The 27,349-nt window shown below is 36.1% G+C and overlaps 1 protein-coding gene across 1 annotated transcript in view; it reads right to left on the reverse strand.

Annotated features, from left to right (window-relative positions):
• Positions 1–4,082: 4,082 nt before the first annotated feature.
• Positions 4,083–27,349, reverse strand: part of LOC125257714 — a 43,556-nt gene continuing 20,289 nt past the window's right edge. The window contains exon 5 of the mRNA XM_048174368.1: positions 4,083–4,591. Coding sequence (XP_048030325.1) covers positions 4,209–4,591 — 383 coding nt within the window. The 3' untranslated portion in view covers positions 4,083–4,208. The remainder of the gene's footprint in view (positions 4,592–27,349) is intronic.

A 27,349-nucleotide genomic window follows, 5' to 3' on the forward strand; every position in this document is an offset into this window, starting at 1 on the left:
TGTTTACCAGCCGGAGTGAACTGTTGTGGAAAGTTTGCTTTGGCAAGCTGTTTCAACCTCCCGAAATGAACTCCAAACAAACTTTTGACCTGATTTGTTTGCCAGTTCTTTGATTTTGCTTGAAGTTTATCGGGGCCTTAAGGGAAGACACTACAGGCAAAACTTTTGCTCTCATAATAGGTCTTCTTTCTGACTAGTGGAAAGAAAACATCCAACTAGGATCTAAACATCCAGACAGATCAGTCGAATTTTGTTACAACATGAAAATCTCATTCAAATGTACCACCACTTATAATCTACCTGCATAATGTACAGTAAAAAATATGAAATGTGCCATTGACTTCCCCAAAACTCAACTTTCACCATATCAAGCTCCACGGAGGAGTTAGAGGAAGATTAAAACTGAGATTTAAAGAGATCTATGTGCCACTTCCTCTTTTTATTCAGTTTGACTGTCATTAGAAATGTAATTGTTCTCTGTAATTATGTTCCCTGCTATTCAAGAGGGCGTCTCTTATAATCCACACTTACGAAGTTGAAAGTCCATAATCTGCTCATTAAATTTTTCATTTGTAGATAACACAGAGGACAGACATCTACATTTTCTCTCACTGGAACATTTCCCATCGGTTCATCCACTGAGCAAAGTACTGGAACATGACTCTGGGAAATATATCTTCAGCACAAAAAGAGTCAAAGTGAATACATGCTCAATTTAATTTCCAAGCTTTCATTTCAAACGTCATTTCATTTCAAGCATACATTCAATTTTTAAAATAACTTTCAAACATTTCTAACTGTAGTTATTTAATGTCTTTTATGCTCATCAAGGCTGCATTTATTTGATGAAAAATATAGTAAAATTGTGAAAATATTAATAATCAATTTTAATATTAGTCATATTGTTAAAAAAATTGAAATTTTAATATGCTGTGAAATTCGAATATGTTAATTTGCTGCCAAGAAACATTTATTAGGGGCCAAGCACCAAAGGTTTTATTTTTGATTCTTCTTCTTCTTCTTCCGCTCTTGAGTCTATGGCAGCCCATAGAACCGTATGGTAAAAAGTTGTGAAATTTGGCACACAGTTAGAGGACAGTCTGAACTGCTGTGTCCATAGCAAATTTGGAGTCTCTAACTCAATCCCTCTAGCGCCACCAGCTGTCCAAATTTGACTTATGTTTATGCTAATAACTTTTGAACCATAAGGGTTAGAAACAAAATTCTTTTTCCTCTGATTCCTTGGGTCAAGCCGAATCGATTGCACCCTATGACGTCATTTTCCGTCATGAAAATTTTTCCGTACTTTTTCGAACTCCTCCTAGGCCGTTACTCCGATTTTCACAAAATATGAACCAGATCATCTTCAGACCGTCGAAAAAAAGTTATGGAACTCAAGTTGATTTTTCAAACCGTTTTCGAAAAACACGCAAACAAATTTTACGTAGCGCTTGCGAAAATAGACATCAGGCTGTATCTCTGCAACGCTTTATTGTATTCAGACCAAACTTGGTACATGTCATCACAAACATGACCTGAGGCAACATGCAGCGTTTCGGTGCAGCGCCACCTACTGGTCCGGAGATACAAAAAAATGGCTATTTTTGCTTATAACTTCTGATAGGTTTGTCTAGAAATTTGGTCTCGTTGGATTCGGGGCATCATGCCGAGTCGAATGATATCCAATTTTCCCATATCGGCCATTTTTAATTTTGTGCTAAAACGCTATTTTACGAACGTATAAGCGTATCGTTACGAAACTCGGTATGCATCTTTGGCACCATGCCGTGACCATACTCAAAACGTTTTGGCACAGTGCCACCTTGTGGTTAAAGTTATAACAGAATTTACAAAAATGCTAATAACGTTTGACTATATTCCTTGGGTCATTCTAAAAACATATATATCAAATTTGCCATAGTTGGCTGAAGTTCCTTTCCGCCATATTGTTTTTCTTTAAAAACCTACTTTTTCGAACTCCTCCTATACTGTTGCTCCGATTTTCACCAAAATTGAACCGTATCATCTTCAGACCATGCCGACAAAAAGTTATGGATTTCAAGTCGATACGTCAAACAGTTTTCGTATACGAAAACTCGAGCAACGAATTTGAGGCATGATGCAAAAACAACTCTTGAAGTTGTATCTCTGCAATGCTTTAACATATTGACACCAAACTTTGCAATTGTCACCTCACTCTGACCATACCACATTAATTTGGTCATAGCGCCATCTACTGGTCAAAAGTGATGAACCAGTAAATACTCATTTTTTAGCTCTTTTGCCTAAAATGATCTTAATAGGTCTTTAATTGCTCACAGTTGCAGTTGGTCTGATGCTCACAGCCATGTTGGCTGGCTTATTGTGCCGTTTTTGTGCTTGGCCCCGTAAATGCTGCTTGCAGCTATATTTATTATTATTATCAATGTGGAAAACAGTTGTGCTGCTTAATATTTTGTGGAAACTGTGATATTAATGTTTTTTCAGCATTTTTTTGATGGATATAAACTTCAAAAGAAGAGCATTTATTTGAAATTTGTATTTTGTAACATTATAAATGTCACATTTGATCAATTTAATGTCCTTGATTTATATGTATATACAGATCATATTTTGACATTTGGATGTATTTTTCATTTTTAAATTGGGCCCAGACAAATGAAAGAAACGTTCACGCGATTTTCTGTCAGCTTCATAAGAGCGAAGCAAATAGCCACCGGTCGCCTAAAAGAGGGCTTTTTGTTCATGTCTAATCACACCCTGCTGTTCGTATGTCCTTATCCTGTCTGTTCCTTTAGATCAAACTGTATTCACCCCTGCATTGCCTCTCTGGACATTCCCTTCCCACGGACAATGAAGCCTTCCAGTCTGTCAGTCATCCAGTCCAGGCTAATGATGATTGTGCCTTTGTGTCTGATTTAATGGATTCCATTCACAGTATGTTTCTAAAGAGATATTTTATCAGAAACATTCAGGCAATCATCGACGTGTGGTGCGCTATAAAACTGAGATGAATCTCAATGTTATTTATAGCACTGTCAGACTCTCTCACAACACCGTCTCACATTCAAAGCACCAAATTTATACTAAAATATGAAACTGCTTTTGTGGTTTAAATGCATCCATTGTTTTACCAGTTATTGTTTGAATGAATGCATCACAAATCTGGCTGGAAACCACAGTTCTGCACAACATTTATAGCGAAACCGCATCTCTTTTCATATGGTCAAGAATCGTTTATAGCACAACATAAGCCATCAGATTTAGTTATTCCCTCATTTCTTCCGTCGAGTATCAGTTTCTGCCTGCAGACGTTATAGCTTCCAAAACTGAGTGAGAGCTACACTTTTAGCTGTCATGGGAATTTTTTAGTGACTGATTTAACACTCAAATAGCTTTTAAAGGGATAGTTCACCCAAAAATTCCCATTGACATGCAATGGGAATTCCCATTGACATGCATTATACGACTGACAGACTGCAACGGTTGGAGTTAAAAATCATCATTTGTGTTCTACTGAAGAAACAAAGTCACCTACATCTTGGATGCCCTGGGGGTAAGCAGATAATCATCAAATTTTCATTTTTGGGTGAACTATCCCTTTAACAACTGACAAATCAGCATGTTGCTCAGCTAACAGTTCAAAAATGTGCTCAAACAAGCTCCAATATACATGATGCCAGATGCCAGATTTCCAAAGTTACTAGCCACTCAGCATTTCCACTGGCCACAATTTTGACATTGATACCATGGGGATAAACTGCCATATAAATATTTTTAAGATTACATCATAAATTGGTAGCAGGTATATTAGGCTGCTGTCACTTTAAGACCTGACACACGGATCCATTATACTGTTACACATGCATTTTCTTTCTCAACTGTTTATGTTCACTTAAAACATAACTGTGTTTACGTGAATACTCGCCAAGACCGGCACATTTATTTTTTGTGTGTATTTGACTGTTTAAGTGCAATAAATAGCAAAAAAAGTAGTTAATTTAGAACAGAGAGGCTGCTTTATGTGCGTGCACTTTGGGTGTGAGCAAAAAAAAATGAGGGAAGGAGTAAAATTATGCGCAATACACGTGATCCGAAGCCAATAAAGCGTTTCAGATATTTCAGTATTGAAATGTATCTAAAAATCGATATTTTTCGTTTATAATTTTGTTCGTTTATTATTTCAGATCACTTTTTAAAAGACTGCATTACACGCCACTGCTGAAATCCATTCGCATTTGGAACAGAGCAGAGCATATATGAGAGCATCCCAGCAAAAGAATCCACCAGGAGATGTGAAGAAAGCATGGGAAGTCGAAATGGACTGAAAGGTAATTGCTGTCACTATGTGTGTTCGTCATTGATGGATTCTGGCACACACACACTTTACAGGCTGAATGCCCTGTGTTCACACTTTTCCCTCTAACAAAGGCCTTGTCCACCCCTCTCAGAGCAGGACTGAGACATGGGGAGGGCTGGAGGGCTAATTGAAAGAGCAGAAGATCTTGCATGAGGTCATCTTCCACCACTGCTTTTAACCAGGTCCAATCGTCTCCATGGCAACCCCAGTTGCTTGAATGGTGACCATGGCCTGAAAAAAAAGGTTGGGGAGAGACAAAGGAAACCCTTGAATGTGAAGGCTTTGTAGCTTGATACAAAATACAGCAAAATAGCTGCTCTTCTTAGGGGCTATGAGGATTGAAACAATGTATTTGTAACTTCTTTTTTACGTGTACTACCGTTCAAAATTTTGGAATCGGTAAGATTTTTTTAAAGAGGTCATATGATGCTGATTACAAAGCTCGGTCTCACACAAAGAGATTTATTCCATCTAACAGAACACTGCCTAAATCACCTCGATCCATGTCCAGAAATTACTTCCTCAAACGTCTACGTCACAATAAATATTAGCAATATGAAATAAGCCAGGGCTTCTTTGAAATGTAGTGTTGTCGTCATGTTTCATTATGGTAAGTGCCGCTACATTTCCAACACACGCTTGATGTGTTTGGCCAATCAGAGCACTCTTTGTAGAAATCAACGCGTTTCAGACAGATTGGGAATAGAGGAGCTGTAATAATGTACAGTATGTGAAAAATCATGTTCATTTTTTTAACCTGTTCTTACCTATTGTATTACACCCAATGAACAAAATAATGAAATATATGACCCCTTTAATGTTCAACATCATATGACCCTTTTAATGTTTTTGAAAAAAAAGTGCACTTACAGTAACAAAGGAAATATTGTGAAATATTATTATACTATTTTCTAATTTAGTATATTTTAAAATGCAATTTATTCCTGTGATGCAAAGTTGAATTTTCAGCATCATTACTCCAGTCTCCAGATCCTTCAGAAATCATTCTGATATGCAGATTTGCTGCTCAAAAAACATTTATTATTATTATTCATGTTGAAAACACTGCTTAATATTTTTGTAGAAACCTTGATACATTTTTGATGAACATTTTGATGAGCATTTGATATAGATTTTTTTTGTAATAATGTAAAAGTCCTTAATGTCATTTTTTTGATTAATTTAATGTGTCCCTGCTGAAAATTAATTTCTTTAAAAAAAAATCTTATTGATGCTAAACTTGAAAGGCAGTGTATATCAAAATCTCTACGAAAAAGTATTTTTTAATATACTGATCACTGAAGTATATAAACTCAACAGTGACAAATAAAATAAAATAAATAAAACAAAATTAATTAAATAAATATGAAATAAATCATGTTGCATTTGTCTAATAAAATACTGTTTGTAATGACAGAGGCCCTCCCCCTCTCTGCAACCTTCTAGCAAGTAATTATTAAAAAATGGTTCATATTTTATAATATTTATTATCCTGGCCCGAATTTCAGAGAACTGGTTTAGTGATTTCTAAGGGTCTTAATTTCTGAAATATGGATACATTTATCCATCATGATTTATGAAATATATATATATATATATATATATATATATATTTGATATTATTGGTTAATATTATTTTTCTCTTCCCATGCAGCCTTGGTGACATCAGCAGAAGTAAAGCCTAATTCCAAAGGTGGAGAAAGTTTATAAACTTTGAGTCAAATACATTTTGATGAAATACTATAAATAAACAAGTTTTTCATTTCAAATAATATACTGACACTGATTAATCATGCAACATAAGACCAGAGACATTTATTATGAAAATAGTCTTTCTTGATTTCACAGCTTTAATTTACAGGTGAAAACTCACCATAATTGTATTTTTTTTTTTTTCTGCTTCATTGTCTCAGAGTCAGTGGCAGGGCGATAATATGCGCTGCACAAGGCGTTGAACTATACATTTAAAACTTGATTAACCCTGACAGCAGAGGTAGTGCTGCACTCCTTAATGTAATGATTCTTTCCCAAGGGCACCGGAGAACAGGCCGTGCAGAGGTACAGATGCATGACCTGTGGGCTCGGACTAAACCCACTGCCCCTAGCGTGACTCTATACAGCCTCGACCCAGCTGACAAAGCACATCGGCTCGCCTCTAAAAGCCAACAAAGTTGCTGAGGCAAGGCAAAATAAGTGAACCAAGAAATGCTTATTTTAAGGACAAATTTTTACAATTTGCAAGGTGCAGAGGTTACCCTGGAACAGATTTGCTCCTTGGACTTAAATGACCCAGGACCAACATCCACATTTTTTAACATTTGGAACATGGTGTAAACTGCCTCTGCATGGCATGTGAAATTAATGAGCAGTGAGTAATGACTGCACATAAAAAGCAAGTTTCTGATCACAGATGATTGCAAATATTACAAACACCATCCTTCTATATATCATCGCTGTCTGGCTGAAACCTAGTATCTCCATATTTCGACATAAAAAACATAAATCATTACTATTGGTCACCCTTTACATCTGTATGCACAGCAAAATGTCCAGAGTTAAATCAACTCTGCTCAGAGTACATATGGTCCCTCTCTAAATAGTGTTAAAATAACACTAAAGCAGAGTTAAAGTTAATGAGATAATTAAGCAATTAATTAAGTGATGATTGTGCATTAGTGATGAACACCTGCTGTTAACAAGCAGAATCACTGAAGAAAAGAGAAACAATAACTGACTTCAGACAGCCTATTAATTGCTTAATTATCTCATAAACTTTAACTCTGCTTCAGTGTTACTTTAACACTAGAGTTGATTTAACTCTGGGGATTTTACTGTGTGGGTTCTGCGAATATTTAACCAATTAAAAAGAGGTGCACATTCTCACCTCTGAAAGATTATCCCACTTAGTCTGGAATTTATAGATTGGTGGTTTTTACAGCCATAGGGTGCACAATGCTGTGAAATTTTCAATGAAAATTCATTAATTTGTTTGTGTGTGATGAAAAGGTAGATGCGTCGACATGTCTAGAATGGTTGAATGTGGGTTTGATAGACTGAGACAAACGGAGACAAACTGAACTGAGACCCCCCCCCCCAAAAAAAATGAATCTCTGTCTCTAATTGTTTCTCTAATAGATAAATGGACTTTAGAAAAGTCCCCTGGTTTGTGACCCACTTCCTGTCCATTTGATAAGCTCAATCGAGCACTTTCAGGGATTTTCAGTGCTGTTCCCAGACAAATTGGACGGTAAACTGCGCAGGATTGCTGTGATGGACGACTGTAATATTGTCCTCTCTTTCTCATTGGTGTGTTGGAGATAAGTAAGATCCTCCAAGCGCTTCTCGCAGACAAAGCTCTGCCAAAGGCAAGTCGTCAAACTGTGAAGCAACAATAGCACACGGCAGGAAAGAGGCACAGGGCTGTACAACAAAAGAACATTAAGCTGAACATCACAATCCCTGCAGGTACTTAGACGACTCGAAAGCATCCAAGTTTCTTTTAGTAAGCTGGCAATAACCAAAACTGTGGACTGACATGTCCTGGGACGTTGTATGAGAGAACCAAATGTCCCATTATCTGCTGTCACCTAATCTATTTATTGATCTATACTACCGTGCAAAAGTTTGGGGCCAGGGTTTTTAAAAGAAAAAATGTATCCTTTTCTCAGCAAGGATGCACTAAATGGATCAAGTGACAGTAAAGACTTAGTGGTTTGGAGCATTTCGGCTCAGTCCATACTCATTATTAATCTTTTCACATATACCTTGCGCATAATAGCAGAATCAATACAAAGGTGCATTCTGATAAGAGACAAAGAAAAAGCATAAAAAGAGGTGCAGAATCGCCCTCTTCCATTTGGGGCCAGCCAGGATGTGGTGATTGCCTTTAAATGCCACAGTCAGAGAGAGATCTGCAGTCATTCAGGAGGTATTGATCAGCCTTCAGAGCTCTGAGAATTAATTCAACAGGAATAACAGGAGCCTTTATAAACCGACAGCACGCCACGCTCACCAGCCATCTCGCTCATAATAAACAGAGAGCAAGTGAGCACACTGTATGATTTTAATTAGGCCGAAGCTAAAGCACATGCTTTTCTTTAATGCTCTGGTGGGAAATATTTATGCTTTGAAAATCTGCAAGAACCAAATGCAATTACAGCATGTAAACACAGGCTGCCCAGTTCAGGGAGTCATAGATTACAGGCTGCAGAGCGCTTCATTTTAACATTCATGAGATATTGACATGCAACCCAAGTCGACATAAAACACATCACGTACAATGAAAGTTATTTCGCATGACATATCTGCTGCTGTCCATTCTCTTTAACACTGTACGTGGTCTTTCTCCAAATGATAGTGCAGTGCAACACTGACAAAACAAAAAAAAATCTTTCACTGTAATTTTCCAAACAAAACTCCATCTCGATGGATTATCGATCAGTGGGATTTTCCCAGCAGGCAGCAGGACACGCGCTGAGCCGAATGGGGCATTAATGGAATAAGCAAGTTATTTGGCATTATTTCTAAGAACCCTTGATGTGATAACCATCAATCATTAAATGCAGTATGCAGTATCGGTCACCATTAAAAAAATAAAATAAAACACTCAGTGTGCAACAACTGCACTGGCAACATGGAAAGAGCATATCTGTCTGTCATCTGTTGATGTTTAAAAAGTATTGAAATGTATATTCATATCAGTTGCACTTTATTACTCAAACATTTTACTTGACAGTTTATCATCTCAAATGCAATTACAGCTACAAATGCAATGTATAAATAAAATAAAATAAAAATTATTATGAGATAATAGCAATAGTTTTAAAAAAAATATTTAAATTATAATTAAATTAAATGTTATTGTTATTATTATTATTAATATATATATATATATATATATATATATATATATATATATATATATATATATATATATATATATATATATATATATATATATATATATATATATATATATATATATATATGTACAGTACAGTCCAAAAGTTTGGAACCACTAAGATTTTTAATGTTTTTAAAAGAAGTTTCGTCTGCTCACCAAGGCTACATTTATTTAATTAAAAATACAGTAAAAACAGTAATATTGTGAAATATTATTACAATTTAAAATAACTGTGTACTATTTAAATATATTTGACAAAGTAATTTATTCCTGTGATGCAAAGCTGAATTTTCAGCATCATTACTCCAGTCTTCAGTGTCACATGATCCTTCAGAAATCATTCTAATATGCTGATTTGCTGCTCAATAAACATTTATGATTATTTTCAATGTTGAAAACAGTTGTGTACTTTTTTTTTCAGGATTCCTTGATGAAAGTTCAAAAAGAACAGCATTTATCTGAAATACAAAGCTTCTGTAGCATTATACACTACCGTTCAAAAGTTTGGGGTCAGTAAGAATTTGTATTTTTATTTTTTTGAAAAGAAATGAAAGAAATGAATACTTTTATTCAGCAAGGATGCATTAAATCAATCAAAAGTGGCAGTAAAGACATTTATAATGTTACAAAAGATTAGATTTCAGATAAACACTGTTCTTTTGAACTTTCTATTCATCAAATAATCCTGAAAAAAAAATATTGTACACAAAATGTACATTAAATGTTTCTTGAGCAGCAGATCAGCATATTAGAATGATTTCTGAAGGATCATGTGACACTGAAGACTGGAGTAATGATGCTAAAAATTCAGCTTTGCCATCACAGGAATAAATTACTTTGTCAAATATATTCAAATAGAAAACATTTATTTTAAATTGTAATAATATTTCACAATATTACTGTTTTTTACTGTATTTTTAATTAAATAAATGTAGCCTTGGTGAGCAGACGAAACTTCTTTTAAAAACATTAAAAATCTTAGTGGTTCCAAACTTTTGGACTGTACTGTACATATATATATATATAACTTTGAAATAAAATGTTTAAAATAAATAAAATCAAATGTTCTTGAAATAAAATAATATTCAAGATTGGAGAAAAAGCAGTTGCTTTGATGATTTTGTCTCACACTCAACTTAAAGAGCTATAGGTTTTCACAGTAGTTCCACTTCCTGTCTGTTCCCATGGAGATCAGCATGCATCAAATGCTCTTGAAAGACACTTGAAGCTATAAGTGGGCAGAAGGAGAAATATCTGAAATGTGTTTGTCTGTCTTAGTAGTTAGCCACCATGACTGAGATCTCTTTTGACCCACAGACATGACAAGAAATTTTCTGACCAAAGAAGATTTTCAAACTAACTTTAGTTTCAAACTAAATTGGTTTTGGAGTTGGTATTGTTAAAGTTTTCTTTCTTTGAGAACTATAGTGGACTATTTTGTTGCAGTGACCTTGTAGTGGGCGTCTGCTGTGATGGCCAAACCATGTCTTTTTTCAACTTATGAGGACAAATAAATACAGCAGCTCAATTAGACAGGAACACATGGCAAAGAGACTGCATTCTTTCATAAACGAAAGCCACAAATAAAATCCTATGTATACATCATTGAATCATCTGCTGCCAACTCACCTTCATGCAAAAATATAACTCAATAGCAATTCATTACAGTTTTCAAGGTGGTACGTCAAGGAAAAAGAAAGTCATGTCTTCCTGTGAGGGGACCATAGATCTTTTTAACAAGAGTGAGAGCCCGTCTTGCTCTAACGAAGACGTTTCAGCTAAAAGCGGTTCAAATTTAGCTGTGATATGCTCCGAGGGCGGTTTTGAAAGCGGCCTCCATGACCGAATTTAATTGCGGCAGTAAAAAGTGTTATCGCATTAATGTGATTGTACATGGGCAATTGGTCATTTTATGAATCATTCCCCTGTGTAATTCGATTTGGAAATGTAATTGCTTAATTGCACGCTTGACATGCAGCCCAGATGTTTTTGTTCTCTGATACTGAGTAGTGATGCAGAGAAATATAGGAAGATGTTAGTAATTGAGTTTTTTTGCTGTAGACCCGTGGTAACCTGGCACAGAGATATAGAGAAGAGCTTTAATCTTCAAGGGTAATTTCAGCCTCAATATAGTCCACCAGAGTGAAGATGTCCTGAGGGGCGATTTGGCCTGGTTTAGGCTGAACATAGATTTTCTCACCTGACAAGGAACTCAGGATGTTCCATATTGCTGAGATAAGCAAAAAGACAAATGAGGCTGTCCAGAGCAAGCCTGAGAAACTGTTGCATTGTATAAATGCTGCTGTGGTTGTTGCTTCTGGAACAGTTTAAAACTACTAAAAGTAATACAGGTTGCAAAGAACTCATTTTAGTCCAGTTTATTTTGAGTGAAATGGCATATAATGTAAACATTTAGATGCGACATGATACAAATGTACGTCAAAATGAAACAAACATTACTTAACATGTACAGTATAAAACCTAAAATATTTATCAACAGTGTTGGGGGTAATGCATTACAAGTAACTTGAGTTATGTAATCAGATTACTTTTTCATGTAACTAGTAAAGTAACGCATTACTTTTTCAATTTACAACAAAGTTACTTTTTCAAATAAGTAACGCAAGTTACTTTTTCACATTTATTGACTGACAGCTCTCCTGCATGTTAAGAGATATACAGTGCAGAGGTGTTGTGTGCGACATGATCGTTATTGTAGTTCTAGACTAAATGTTAGCAGGCATTTATTCATCTCACTTGCACGAAAACATTCATTATACCTCAAAATGAATAAAAACAGTGAAATGCAATCTCAGAATTTTACACAAACATGTAAAAATTAACTATATTAAATTACACAAACATACTTTATGTATTTAATCTCACTTTATTAACCAATGTCTTTGCTGCTGACCTTCAATGATCTAAATCAACCATACTAATATGCAAAAATTACTTTAGATTTATAAGAGTGTTGAATTTCCTTCTCCTGTATCCTATTCTTCTTTAATCCAGAATGGCAGCACAGCTGAAAGGTTTGTTTGAGCTGCGCCCTCTACTGTACAGGCATAAATATGCATTCATTTCTTTCAGCCTGAAGCTTATTCATTTCACTTTTGGTATGAAAGGGCCTTAACATTTGCCAAAAATAGAACTTTTTTGTTGTTATTAACAAACAAACAAGCAAGCCGAGCCAGCCCAGGTCAGAAAAAAATAACGCAAAAGTAATGTAACGCAAAAGTAATGTAATACATTGCTTTTAACAAAAAGTAAAATTTTTAGGGCGTAACGCAATATTGTAATGCATTACTTTTAAAAGTGACTTTCCCCAAGATTGTTTATCAAAATGAAATATGACATTCAACAGTGTTATTCATGCTTTCATATTCATTTCTCTGAATCAATCCTATAATCTGTTAGGGTATTGCATAACAGCATTTTGTTATGACAACAACGTATTTACTACGCGAGTTACTCATTCGTACTAGCATACAACTCGGTTTAAAGTTCGCCTGTGCTTTCACTTCACTGTCTGTATAAATAATGGAAATATAAGTTGTAATATTATGTTTATGTTTTGGATAGCGAGGATAACAGGATGAATTCACATAATTTGTTTCTCAACCCTCGGATTTCATCTAAAATATCTTAATTTGTGTTCCGAAGATGAACGAAGGTCTTACGGGTTTGGGACAAGATGAGGGTGAGTAATTAATGAAAGAAATTTCATTTTTGGGTGAACTAACCCTTTAAATACATTTGACTGAATGACACTGAATAAAAATGCGCATTTATTTCTTCAAAATGGTCCTGAAAAAAAAAAAAAGATACTGTTTCTTGTTTTTCACACATTCATATTCTCCAGTACCAGATCTGTAATACTGGGTCTTATGCCAGAATGAGTCTTTTCCCTCTTCACAAATCCAGACATGGTGGTTTCCTAGACAACACGAACAGATTCTTACTCTATCCTAATGTCCGTACAAAGGAAAGAACATTTAAGCAGTTTTTGTCCTGATTCTGATGAAATACTAAAACACTGCTTCCTCTCTGGCATTTGGTTTCTCATTAAACCACAGAGGAGTGCAGTGGGCTGAGACAGGAACATTAAATGCATGATCGGCACACACCAAAGTTAATGAGGAAGAGCACAGTCACCCTGCAGCGTTCCCCTGGGGAGGCAAAAAGGGAGCGTGTGCATGTCTACGCTTTACCACGAGCTCCATTCAAGGTCATTACTGTTCTAAATTTGATCACTGATAGTTCTCCAGTACCTTTAGGTCACCTTTAGTTTACTTTCAGTGATAAATACTGGCAGTTTTGCTCTGTCCTTACTGCAAACCCACAGTCCAGTACATCAAAGAGTCAACTTATGTAAAGCTAATGACTCATCTGTAGAAAAATAAGTTTCGAACACAATTTTAAAAACATGCCACTGTCGGCTGCAAACCCACTTATTCACCCGGAGAAGTTCGGAGAAGTCTCAGGAGTCTCAGCTCTCTATGTGCTATTGATTTCTATAGTTCTACTAAAAGCAATCATTTTTACTGTCTCTGGTATCTCTGGGTTGTTACTGGGCCGTATCGACTGTTATGGAGCATTAAATCAAGCCTCAGTCCAATGCAAGGATGGAACCTATACAGATATCATGTTAACAATAGATCACACAGAAAACTCATGAAGTGTTAATGGGACTGCCAAACATTGTCAATGATGTTCAGTGACAAATAAAACATAACTGCACTGGTGAAGCCTTCCTAACAAAGGGCCTTCCATACTCTCAGCAGATTATAGGTGAATCTCACAAAAAAGTTATGAATATATATATATATATATATATATATATATATATTGCACAGTGCACAGCATAAATGAGTATATCCCCTCTGAAACTTCTGAAAGTCAGCAATTACTCAATTGCTAAGAAGGCATGTTAGGGTTCTTTAGAGATAATAATGTTCCAGCAAGTCTGCTTAACCAATTACCAAAGAAGCATGTCAAAATTATTCAGGAAAATAAGATTTTCTTATCAAGGTGATAAAATGTTGTGTAGCAAAAATGAGTACACCCTCCTAAAAGTTACTAAATAAAACGAAATAAAAATTTTCTGGTGCAAGTTTAAGGCAATGTTTGATCAACAGGTAAGTATGTTGAAACAAAACATTTAAAGAGAAGTAATTTCTTGACAATTAAAAGTGTTATATAGTCCACTGAATTATTCTCAGACTTAATGCTGACAACAAAGGAACCACTTGGGAGAGAACTGTCAGAGACTTATTTCTTAGTACAAAAGAGGACAGTGATACGAGAGGATTACCAAATCATTGTTTTAAGTGTGAAAATATAGCAAAAGTAACACAGAAATTCAAAAACAATGGACTTTTGACAGGGCCCCTGAAATAATCAGGCCTTCATTTTAAGCTTTCATTTAGTGATGAGGGATTTTTTTGCTAGACAAAGAGCAGGAGAAATACCAAGCGTAAATACCAAGAGTGTCTCAGAGCCACCAAAAGCTATGAGAAGAGTGACTGTTTATCTCACAGAGTAAGATGCAGCCTGCACAAATGACATGCATGGTTGTTGTTCTCACTGGAACTACCTACTGTAGCCAAAGCACAATAAAGTCAGTTAGCCATTTCCAAAGCCCATATTTACAAAATATGGATTCTGGGAATCAATACTCTGGTCTCATGAGACCAAATCAATCATTTTAGATCTAACAGCATCCAATATGTTATGGTGTTGCTAAAGGAGGAGTACAGTGAGAAGTGCCTGGTTCCCACAGTAAAGTTCAGTGGTAGTAAAGCTCTTATATAGGGATGTATGAGTGCTGAAGGTGTGAGGGAGTTGTGCTTTATCAATGCTGTCATGAATTCACACACCACTGTGTAATTTAATACACAAATTTGAAACAGAAGATGTTACCCTTTCCTCATTCCCTGCATTGTTGGGCATTTTTTCAACATGAGAATGAGGATATGCATTCAGGTGAAAAACCTTCTGTGGACATGTATTGCACTCAATCTTAACACTCTTGAGCGCCTTGAGCAACACTCCCCATTAAAGATCAGGGCATTTAAGAAGCTCATCATCCAGGAGTTAAACAGGACAGATGTGACAATTTGTCATGAAGGGTCAGTGCAGTATATTCAAAATTATGGAGGGCATACTAAGTACTAGAATATTATACATTTGTTGAATTAAATCTAGAGTGTACTCAATTCTGCAATCCATAATTTAAACAAAATTGGCTAATTAACTTATTAACGACATATATTTCTGTTTTTATTATGTATATGTTTAATACATTTTAGTTTTGCCATCTTTCCATGAATTGTATTAGTGATCATAAAGAAAATACATCTTTTGTATTTGTTCAGAGGGGGTGTATTCATTTATGCTGTGCACTGTGAATATCTATCTATATATATATATATATATATATATATATATATATATATATATATATATATATATATATATATATATATATATATATATATATATATATATATATATATATATATATATATATATATTATATATATATATATATATATATATATATATATATATATATATATATATATATATATAGCCTTCCATACACAAATTAAATTACACTTTAGATGCATTTTGAATGTTTTCATGACAATTAAATGGTTACCATCCAATTAGTCTAACATATATATATATATATATATATATATATATATATATATATATATATATATATATATATATATATATATATGTATGTGTATATATATATATATATATATATATGTATATATATATATATATATATATATATATATACACACACACACATACATACATACACATATACAGTGTATATATATATATATATATATATATATATATATATATATATATATCATTTAAACTGTGGGAATCAATACAAAAAAAAATTATTGATTACAGTTATTGTATTGATAAGAGTAATTTTAACACTACTTAACAAAGAATTAATTTAAAAATAATTTCAAAATTTAGTTAAGTTTTTATTTTATATTGTAGCACAGAGATTGCATGGACCACATTTATTCACCAACCATGATCGCAAACAACATGGTCAGGACTCAGGAATGATGTTTGGATTTATTATAAATTCAGATTTAGTAGCAGCAAATCTAAAGTCCAACATACACGTTTGTCGGTATTGTCAGGTCATCAGCGTTTTTTTGCAGCACAGAAAGAGCATGTGTGGTTGCCAGATTGAGAATATTAAAGTAAAAAACTGGGCAGAAAATGTATTATATTAAGAAAAATCCCCATTTATACCCAGAATTCAGTCCATTTTGTACTAAATCCTTGTACTTTCTCCCTGGGATATAGTTTGATTGTGCGATATTTAAGACACTGGCCAGTGTAACTAGATATCAATCACACACCTTTGAGTTGAACCATCAAAAATCTTGAAACATATGAGGAGCATCTGTCTAAAATTATTTCAGGAGGGGTCTTTGTCCTCAAGTGCCTGAAATTACAGCGGTGGCACTTTTACAGCCAAAAGGAAGAACTGCAATAAAGAAAGAAGATCATTAAATAATGTAGCTATGACACTAGGGTTGACACTAAATCTCTGAGAAAGGGGGTGCAAACAGAAAAAAAAAGGAGAAAGATGGAAGACAAAGATTAGAAGGACTTCCACACAAGCCTCTATGATTAGCAGCAAAGCAGATACCCAACTCTTTAAAGATTTAAGCTGACTCTCAGACCCGTGACAACGATCACAGAGGTCATCCGCTTGAAATTTCATGAAAGGCTTTTTGGCAAATGTCAAGGGCTTCATTTTCTGCATCATAATTTAGTGATAGCCTGGCTGAACCGCAGAAAGTAAGAGGGCGACTCTGCGGATGTGATGAAAACAAATATAAAAAGGTATTAATAGACCTGCTGGAGTATTTGTTTCAGGGATATACGTTCCCCTCACTGACATCACATTTACTTTTATCTTAAAGTGCCTCCCACTCTCGTCAGAGACAGTTCATGAAACGTCTAAATGATACGTTGTACAGAGTTTCCTGCAAACTAAGTAACTTTATCTGAAGGTCACCTCTTCATTCTTGTTTGAGGGAGGATTTAAATGAACACTGTTATAATCACTGTAATTTCTTCCCTTCAAAACAAAATATGACAAGAAATATTTCTAATCCTAATCCATTTTTCTTCACTGTCTAATCCTCTTTATTGCTAAATGGCCCTGGCCCTGGTTATGCTCCCTTAGGCTACAAGTACTTTACATAATGTCAGAAAGTGTGCTTTAAGACATTTGAAGGTCTTTTGCCAGCATGGTGACCAAATCACCAGATACAATAGTCAACAATTAGTACTCAGTTTGATTTACTTCTTACCACAAACACCTCTTTATACTCTTAAAAATGCCGCAGACGCTTGAAGAATTCTCTAGTTCATTAGTTTTCAGTAATCTGGTGGTTTAAAGTCAGCGTGAAATGGAAGCAGTGATAGTCTTTTCTTCCCTATTGTGGTGTACATTGAAATGGCTTCTCCAACAAGAAAAAATGTGGGGTGGGACTTGATTACGGGGAATTGATTGGATGGTTGTGGTTAGCTATTGCTGTGATCTCAGGTTGTCTTGCCTTCAATCCGAAAAACACGTCTATAAACAATATTTTTTAGAGCAGCCTGCTGGAAAAAAGAAAAAAAAAACACAGCTGGTCTTAGTGGATTTAAGATGTTCTCCTATCCTTGCCAAGCTGGTATTTAGGACGGCCCACTGGTTTCCCAGCCTAACATGTGGAAAAGAGCCCAAAACCTCACTAAAACCAGCCAACAGACCAGCCTGGGTGACCACTTAAGACCAGAAAACCCAAGCATAGGCTGGTTTAAGAGGGCTTTTTTCAGCAGGGATGGTTTTTCAGCCTTTACAGAGCAGGAAACCTCCACCCAGACTCTCAGTATTAACATTACTACATTACATAACTTATTTCCTTTAAAAGCAGTGCCCGTCCATTCTCCCGGGAGATCAATAAATATGAAAAAATGGGGGGGAAAGGTTATTTTATCTGGCCAGCTAATATATTAGTTAGAAAATAGTTCGAAAATGTCATAATTTAGAATTTAGGGGGAAAAAAAAAAAATCGATGGGTTTTATGTATCTTCTAAACTGTCTGCGGAGCCCTGGTTAAAATCCTAGAGTTAGCGTGCATGTATAATTAATGAACACACTTAACTGAGGTATTTTGTTGTGTTCTTTTGCATAACAATACAGTTCTTAAATTAAAAACACACAAAGAATTTTGTAGGACAAACATGCTGAAAGATGAAGGGTGTGGTGGAAAACATTCTCAGAGTCCTACATCAAAGTCATTCCATCAAACAGAAAGGTCAAAAGCTTCTGAGTGTAGTTGTACAAACACTGCATGAGTACAGGAAACATAGGTTACAAGTGAGCAGTTGACCTTTCTCTTCTTTCTCTAGGGATCAGGAACCTGTGTTCAAACAGAAAGAACATGTAGGTGCACTGCAGGGGCAGCAAGAGGTCCTCAGTGATATCACGATGAGTGTCCAAAAACTGTCATTGGAACAGGAGTTATCTGTACAGGATCTGGCAAACTCGTGCACGGGAAGGAAAGGAAAGGCTGTTTCTCAAACATGTTTTGTATTAAACATGTTCAACCAGTGTTGCAAAATTTGATTTGTTTTTGTTTTTTAAATGTATTGATTTCCAAGGATGACCAAATCATCCAAAGGATGAGCAGTGAGAGATTCAATTCCAAAATGGGCCACATTAAATTACTCTTATGAAGGCTAGAAACTGCATATTGGAAGAACACAGACCTCCATTGTGACTAAAACCATCTATCTTATGTTTGTAAGGTCAAATCAGTACAAAGGATCCCAGCAAAAAATCCTAACAGAACATCCCTCAGCAATATTCAGTTCATGTAGGATATAATCTATATATAGGGCGACACACATATATAATCCAGGGTATGGAATAGAATTAGCCTGGGTGCCAGCCCGAACCCCGCCCACAACATTTTTTGGACGGGAAGTTCGGTCTGGACTCGATCCATTGTGGAGTAATTATGCTCGGCTCCCAGAAGGCCGAGCCAATCAAATTGCCAGGGCGGGCTTTAATCGATGATGGACAGGCTATCTGCGGTTACGTAACCACCCACGTCATCAAAGAGCGCTTGGGTTGAATTGGTTTTCACCAACGATGACTGCAGCTGGAGAAGTAAGATGTTTAGATTCCGCTATCACGTCTGTAATAAAAGAAATCGACAGTGCATTAATTTTAAAAGACGAACAAAGAACCGCAATCAAGGCATTTGTCGATGGGAAAGATGTGTTTGCCGTCCTTCCAACGGAATTCGGCAGAAGTTTAAGTACAAGTTCAACATACGTCACTTACTGCGTTGCTCTGATTGGTTGTAGGTCTATCCAATTGAGTGCAGAGTTTTTTTTTTTACTGGTTCGGTTAAGACACGCCCCATAATTCAAGTGCAATGGAGCAGTATCAGACTCACATTCTGCCTAGAATATGAGTATGACGAAGTCAGGCTAGAATAGAATGGCAACCAGTTAAAATTAGGGATGGCATAAATGGCATTATTTGGATAATTTGTCAAAAAAAATAAATCTGTTAAATCCGATTCTGTTGCATAGAACTGAACGAAGAATAATATATTGATATTTAATATTATTTTAATATATTTTCTGTCCAATTTTGGTGTGTTATTTTAAATAAAAGTGTGGTTATTTTATTTTATTGGCTTGTATTTTTTTTTTTTTTATTCAGATTCAATAAAATTATTGACTTTGTTTAAAAAGTGTAATTTTAATACAATTATACAAAAAAAATTAAAATAAAAAATGAATAATTATTTTTTAAAAAGTCATTTTTGGTGCATCCAGAATTTTTGGTTTCGGCCCAGAATTTTTATTTCAGTGCATCCCTAGTTAAAATTGATCTTATTTTTAATTAACATTATAAATGTCTTTACTGTCACTTTTAATCAGTTTAATGCATCCTTGCTGAGTAAAAGTAATAATTTCCTCTAAAAACCCCAAACTTTTGAACTTTAGAGGCCGTTTCAACGACACAATTTTCAAATAAAAACAGAAAACTTTCTATGTGTTTTGGCCGCTCATTTACAAGACAATGGCGTTTTGGGGTCCTAAAAAAATGCAAACTTTTGAAAACGTGTTGCAAAGTAGGGCTGGGCGATATATCGCATGCGATTGTCACGCGCATTTCGTCAGTAAAGCCGGTTCCCTGATTACAGCGGAATCGCCATCACCTGCTTTCAAGTGGAGCGCCATTTAATAGACAGAGCCGTAGATCACTGACAAGCTACGCAATATCGCGTTCATTATCGAAGGCGATTCATCTGTGATCATGAACGCGATATTGCGTAGCTTGTCAGTGATCTACGGCTCTGTCTATTAAATGCCGCTCCATTTGAAAGCAGGTGATGGCGATTCTGCTGTAATCAGGGAACCGGCTTTACTGACGAAATGCGCGTGACAATCGCATGCGATATATCGCCCAGCCCTATTGCAAAGTGTAATTTTTTGAGAACAATACGTTTATCGTCTCCGTGTAAACTACAAAAATGCACATTTGTGAAAACGGTGATGTCCTGTGCATGTGTAATACCTGTTCAGTCTATAGACACATAGTTTCTTTACAAAGTAACATCGCCATCTACTGGCCTGGCAGCATAATACAGAGTTTTTAGCTGTTTTCGTGGATCCGTGTGAACGGGGATCATTTGACAACGTTGTTGTCTATATGTGAAAAACACAAAGGAGAAACTTCTCCGTTTTTAGTACATAATTGTCGTGTATTTATTTATTTACACACTGACTGGTTGTACATCAACTATTTCAGATAAACCTGTAATTGGTCACTTTAAAAGTCGATCAGGCAGTTTATTCCTCTCTAAATAGGTGGTTCTTTGTGAGAATAAACTGCAATCTGGACCAGACGTTTTTCCAGTCAAGTCGTGCTATACAAGACTTTTTTTGTCTCCTTGGTCTACTTTGCAGCTAATTCTGGTCAAAAACAAACCATTTAAAGGAAACTTCAGTAGTCATCATAATCAGTATTTATCCTTTTGTGCTCCACAGAAGAAGGTAAGTCATACAGGTTTGGATCAACATGAGGGTGAGTAAATAATGACAGAATTTTAATTTTTAGATGAAAAATCCCTTTAAGTAGAGGTCTGTTATATTCTTATTTTGAGTTCTAATCAAAAACATATTGCCATTGTGATTTATAGAGCGTAAACTGGGGAGAACAGAAATGTGTGATCATTACCTGACTTTAACAGCCGTGAAAGGATGTGCACAGATAGATGGTTTATTCATCAAATAAAAACGGAGCTCATCTGATTTGACAGCGACAAACACAGATTTCACATGCATCGCACAGGCACAAACACACACACACACAAGGGAACACAAACTCCACACACATACACAAATGCTTCTAATATCAGCCCAAATAATAGGGCTTCAGGGAGCTTGTTATCCTGTGCTTTTCTTATCCACAGCGCATAAGCAGGCGTCTCCATTGCTCAGCTCTGAGGCATCTCCCTGATGAAGAGGATGACACCTGTCTGATGCCACATCAACACAAACACACACTGTTAAAAGCTGCAGAGATATCCCAGTAATTGGCAGGCGATATAATAAGGAACCATAACTAAAATTTCTCCTTCCATAATCACTTTTGCCTGTTGAAACTCTTATTACCTATTGCACAATGTAGGAATGGAGGAAGAGTTGTGCCATCCTGGGTGGGCAACTAAGTCAATATACTAAAATTAAAAACTTTGCCATTTTAAAATTTTGTGTAGTAGCCTGGTAATTTCTTAACACATACTTTTTAAGCCAATCAGATTGGAGCTTGCTGTTTTTTTGTCATTTGTATGTGCAATATGCATCAGATGGCCTGTGAACGATCTGTGACATCTCATACTATGTGTATGATAACTTCACAAAGGTATTGCATATTTTCCTCCTCCCTTATGAGGCAGAAGACTATAGACAGGTGCACAGAAAAAAAAAAGAAGATGAGTTCATGGAGGCAACTTGAATCGCACAGATCGTTTAAAAGCACATTCTCTTTTTTAAAGCTCATTAACCAGCTCAGCGTGCCTCTTAAAAAGACACAAATCTTTCAAAGAGCTTCAAGTCACACCGAATGTTGTCGTCTGCCAGCTTGTGCTGTACATGACGTTTGTGTAACAGAGATGGAATTGCACCACTGAGAACAGACTGAAGGACTTTTGGTGGTAAATGCTTTACTACAGACTGTCAAAGTGACCTTCAAAATCATTTGCCACTGACAACAAAGACAAAGGATTTTAAAGGTCCCGTTTTTCGTGTTTTTTTTAAGCTTTGATTGTGTTTATAGTGTGCAATATAACATGAGTTCATGTTTCGCGTGTAAAAAAACAGTATTTTTCACATAATTTACTTATCTGTATACCGCTGTTTCCACTGTCATAAAAACGGGCTGATGACTTCCTTGTTCTATGAAGTCCCTCCTTCAGAAATACGTAACGAGTTCTGATTGTGCCAGCGGTTCCTGTGTTGTGATTCGACAGCAGCTTAGCGCACCTTGCCCGGAAAGGTCACGCCTCTTACCATAACGTGGAGATGCACGCGCTCAGTGTTATTGTAAACATGTCTTTAATTTTACCCTATCAATTTGAGCCGGAATCAGACCCGGTGATTGGACTGCGGGATGAAAATAACAGCGTTTCGACAACATGGCGACAAACACACTCTACAAACGCAACTCTTGTGTATTCCTGTGGGCGGAGGTTAGTCAAAAAACTGTTTTAGTGACGTCATTAAAGAAGGAAGTAGAGGGATGTAGTCCAAACTGGCCGTTCGATGTAGGCGACTTCTGTTAAATAAAATATCTCGCTTGGCATTGAACTTTGAGCTTTAAAATTTTACAGATTTTATTTATACTCTAACAACAACATTACACACTAACTAAAGTTTGAAACATGGGATCACGAAGAACGGGACTTTTAAAAAGGCAAAAACTTCATTTGTGAACATCTCATATAGGCACATTTATATAATATTAATTTTAATATATACTAAAATATATTATGAAATATATTAAAATACTTTCAACAATCAATTAAAAGAACATAAAATGGTGACCAACACAATGAAAAATTAAGATGATCAAAATTCAGGGGCTTTATGAGTGTTCAAATCACATTGTCCTAATCTGCCTTTTCACACAGACTAATTAAGAGTGCAAATCTCAAATACAATCTAGAACATACAGTAAAAGAAACCCTAGATAACCCACAGGAAAGCCCAAAAACCAAAATCTCTTTAACTTTAATACACCACATACCTCTCAGTAACGCTTATGAGGGGTCTGCATTGCAGCAGTTGTACAAACGGTAAAACAAAGATACTTATTCACAGTCAGTGACGTCATATTTTATCATGTTCTTCTGAGTTATTTTGCTCCTTAAACTACCCTCACATAACTATGTACTAAACTGGAATATTTATTCATCTGCAATATAATCAGCTTTTTGCTGCTGAACTAATCTTCTTATAGCTGATTTTATTAAATTTAATAAAGTTCTGGATCTTGTGGCTTTATTTGAAGTGCAAACAGCTACGCTTTTAGCCATGTTTTTCTTATAAAAACAGCCAATTACGTCAAATTTCTCTTAATTTTCTCTAAACAAAAATGGAGAACTATGGTAAGTGAGATTCTTTCACCACACTAAACCATACCCCTAAAAAATAACCCACTGCTGATTGTACTATGGCGGAGAGCATATTAGCCAGTAATGTTTTTTTTTAAGTGCCTCTATTATGCTATTATAAAAATTCCTTATGTTGTTTTGGAGGTCTCCTACAATAGATGTACATGCATTCAAGGTCAAAAAACACTTTCTCAATTTTCTCATAATATACATTGCAGCATCACCTCTTTTCTTACAGAGTCTGAATCTGTTCGATACAAGATTCGGTCTCTCTAAACCCCTCCTTTCTATGAGCCTACTCTGTTGTGATTGGTCAGACGGCCCAGTCTGTTGTGATTGGTCTACCGCTTACAGCACATGTCGGAAATCAAACATCCATTATCATATCTGAATTTCAGCTCTGGAGGCTTCCTCAGCGCACAACAATATGAAAATTAAAGATGACGTCAATTTTATCGCAACAATTCGTGCCTCATCCTTATGAAGTGCATGCAAATTGGATTTGCTTTCGTAGCACAGAAAACAGCGTTTTCTCGACATATCAACAACACGAACCAAACTCTTCCAGGCCTCAGCTACAACTACAGTTTTTGAGGGCGGGTCATAGTAGATGTTGTTCACGGGCAGCCAATGAAGATCATAGGCGGACATTATGCAAATTTGTTACAAATCTACGCATGTTCAAGCAGGAAGTAAGGCCCCGTTTACACTAGTGCGTTTTCGTTTTAAAACGCATATGTTTTTCTACGGTTACGCCTGTCATTTACACTATGTCGTAGTTTTCGAACCTCGAAAACAGACTTTCGAAAACACTGCAGGCCCTGTTTCAGTTTGAAAACACCGGGGATGCATTTCAGTATAAATGGACCAAAATGGAGACTTTTGAAAACGATGGTGTAGCTGCCCACGTTCGTTCTGCGTATCCTTGACAACCATGTAAACAATGCATTTTCGGCTGTGTAGCGTCAAAGACTATCCGCTTGTTAAGTTGTGATGTAAGGAACGCCGTTTCCGGGTCCAAGCCTCGACTCGTTTCACTTGAGAATGCCATCGACGGCCGTTTATCGTGTATATCGTGACGTCACGTGACAGCGCTTCCGGGTCCTAACGCTCTATCTCATACCACAAGAAAAACAACAAATGGTGCTAATATACATACACGATGTGGTGTAATACTACAAAAAAATATAATTATAACCTTTATCTCCATACCAAAATTCGGAGCACGGAGACTGTTGTGTAGACTGTAAGTATTTAAAATGTTTAACTTTTTAAAATGATTGATGTTTAATATGAACAAATAGCGCTCATAAACGGCCGTCGATGGCATTCTCAAGTGAAACGAGTTGAGGCTTGGACCCGGAAACGGCGTTCCTTACGTCACGACTTAACAAGCGGATAGAATAGAGGGTATGCACGTGACGTCACCGTCGACCGTTAGGACTGCGGTCACGCCCACTGAGTGGCAAAAGACTGAATGGCAGCATTGGTTTTCAGCATGAATGTCGCGAAAAACACTCAAAACACTTCCAAAACGGGAAAGAGCTTTGTGATTGACTGTACAAATAGCTTTGACACATAACCTGAGGTATATTTTAAAGACTGCCGAAAGCTACAGAAAAAAAAAGCAAATGGATCACTGAAGTTCACAGAAACAGCTGGACTCCAGCAGAGAAACATGTATTTGCAGTTAAAATTTTGTGTCAAATTGTTGGATTTTGAGGTAAAATCATACCGTATATATTGTATTGTTATATATTATGTTGACAACTCATCAATTAAATATTTTCCATCTTATATTCTGCATAATTGGGTGTTTTTAAATAAACAACACTGACAAAAACTATACTATAAAACTATATATGTTTTAGGGCTGGACAATATGACGATATAACATTGATATAAGTGATTATTGGATTTAAACCTACCTATATTGTAGTTATATAAAATATTCACAGGCAGATTTGCTTTATGTATTTCCCCGCCGTCGAAATCAGGCATATATAAATGTCAGGAAACACGACTCCTGGCTGCATGTCAGTATCCATGGATTAGGTTTATTTGACGTGTCATAAGGAACATTTTCGAGCCCAACCTTTAGAGTAATCGTTTGTTTTACTCGCGTTTTCGCAGTTTCTCCTATTAAATCCAGTCACGCAGCAGGTTCTTTTGCCACTCAGTCCAGCTGAGGGAGCGCGTTCCGGCGGGAAAGTGACGTCGATGCATACCCTCTATAACACAAGACTGTCATTCGTATTGTTTTGAATGGGAGAAAGTGTAACGCGCAATATGGCGGAATAAGTCCCGCCTTCTAAATAAGAGCCAATCGCCGACTGATAAAGTCATCGCGTCACTTCAGCGGCCGTTAGAATCACCGGTTTCTATAGCCTCCGAAGAGACGCGCATTTAGGTCTGCACATGCGCATTAGCTTGATCCAGCCTGAAAAATTGTTTTTTTGTCATGATTCGAGCGTTTAGAAACTAAATTTATGAGCCAGTTGTTGTTAGATTTCATTGGTGATTTCAAATATGAAATTTAATCGTAAGGTTGGCAAACAGTTTTGGAGAATTTGATGTTTCCCCATTCAAAGAGATTGCATGATGCCCAGGATGCCCGAGAGGCGTTTCAAAGATGGCCGCCGAGTGAAATGACTTGTTTTAAAGGGACTTTGGTAGCGTAGACAGAGATTGTTTCTGAAATGCCAGTGTAGACGAGGATCGTGTTCATTTAAAAATGAATAGTGTAAATGGGGCTTAAGACTGGAATTGCTGACGACTCTTTCAGGCAGTTCAGAATCACTTCAATCTTTATTGTTCTAACTTTAATTGTTGAAACATGAAAGGTAATATCCAAAAAGGCATAATAGGGACACTTTAAACTGTAGTTATTACTGTTGATATATTTCTTTACGTCATGAAGATGTTGACCTAATATAAAACATTTAAATGACATTTTGAAGTGCGGTTGCATAGCCTCCACTCTCTCAGCCTGATTATGGAGATAACTAGGGGGGCTATGAATAGAATTAAGGGATTTCAATCCCTTCTAGCCCCCCCCAAACACTAGTCAGGGCATTAGCTGTGATTCTGATTGTGGTTTTATCTCTTTTTGCAGCTTTGGAAACTGATAACCTGCAGATCAAGTCTCACTGGACCTTCTCGATTAGAAGATCCCTGTATAAAAAGCCACTAATGACAGATCCCCACACAGTAAATATAGGTATTTTGAATGTAACTTACAGCATTGTATAATTGGAGAGGAAGGAAAAGAATGGGCCAAACACGTAGAGATCATTTTCAAGAGACAAACCCCTCCACCCTAGAAGAAGATCT

This window comes from Megalobrama amblycephala, linkage group LG22, assembly GCF_018812025.1.
Source record: "Megalobrama amblycephala isolate DHTTF-2021 linkage group LG22, ASM1881202v1, whole genome shotgun sequence".
NCBI lineage: Eukaryota > Metazoa > Chordata > Actinopteri > Cypriniformes > Xenocyprididae > Megalobrama > Megalobrama amblycephala.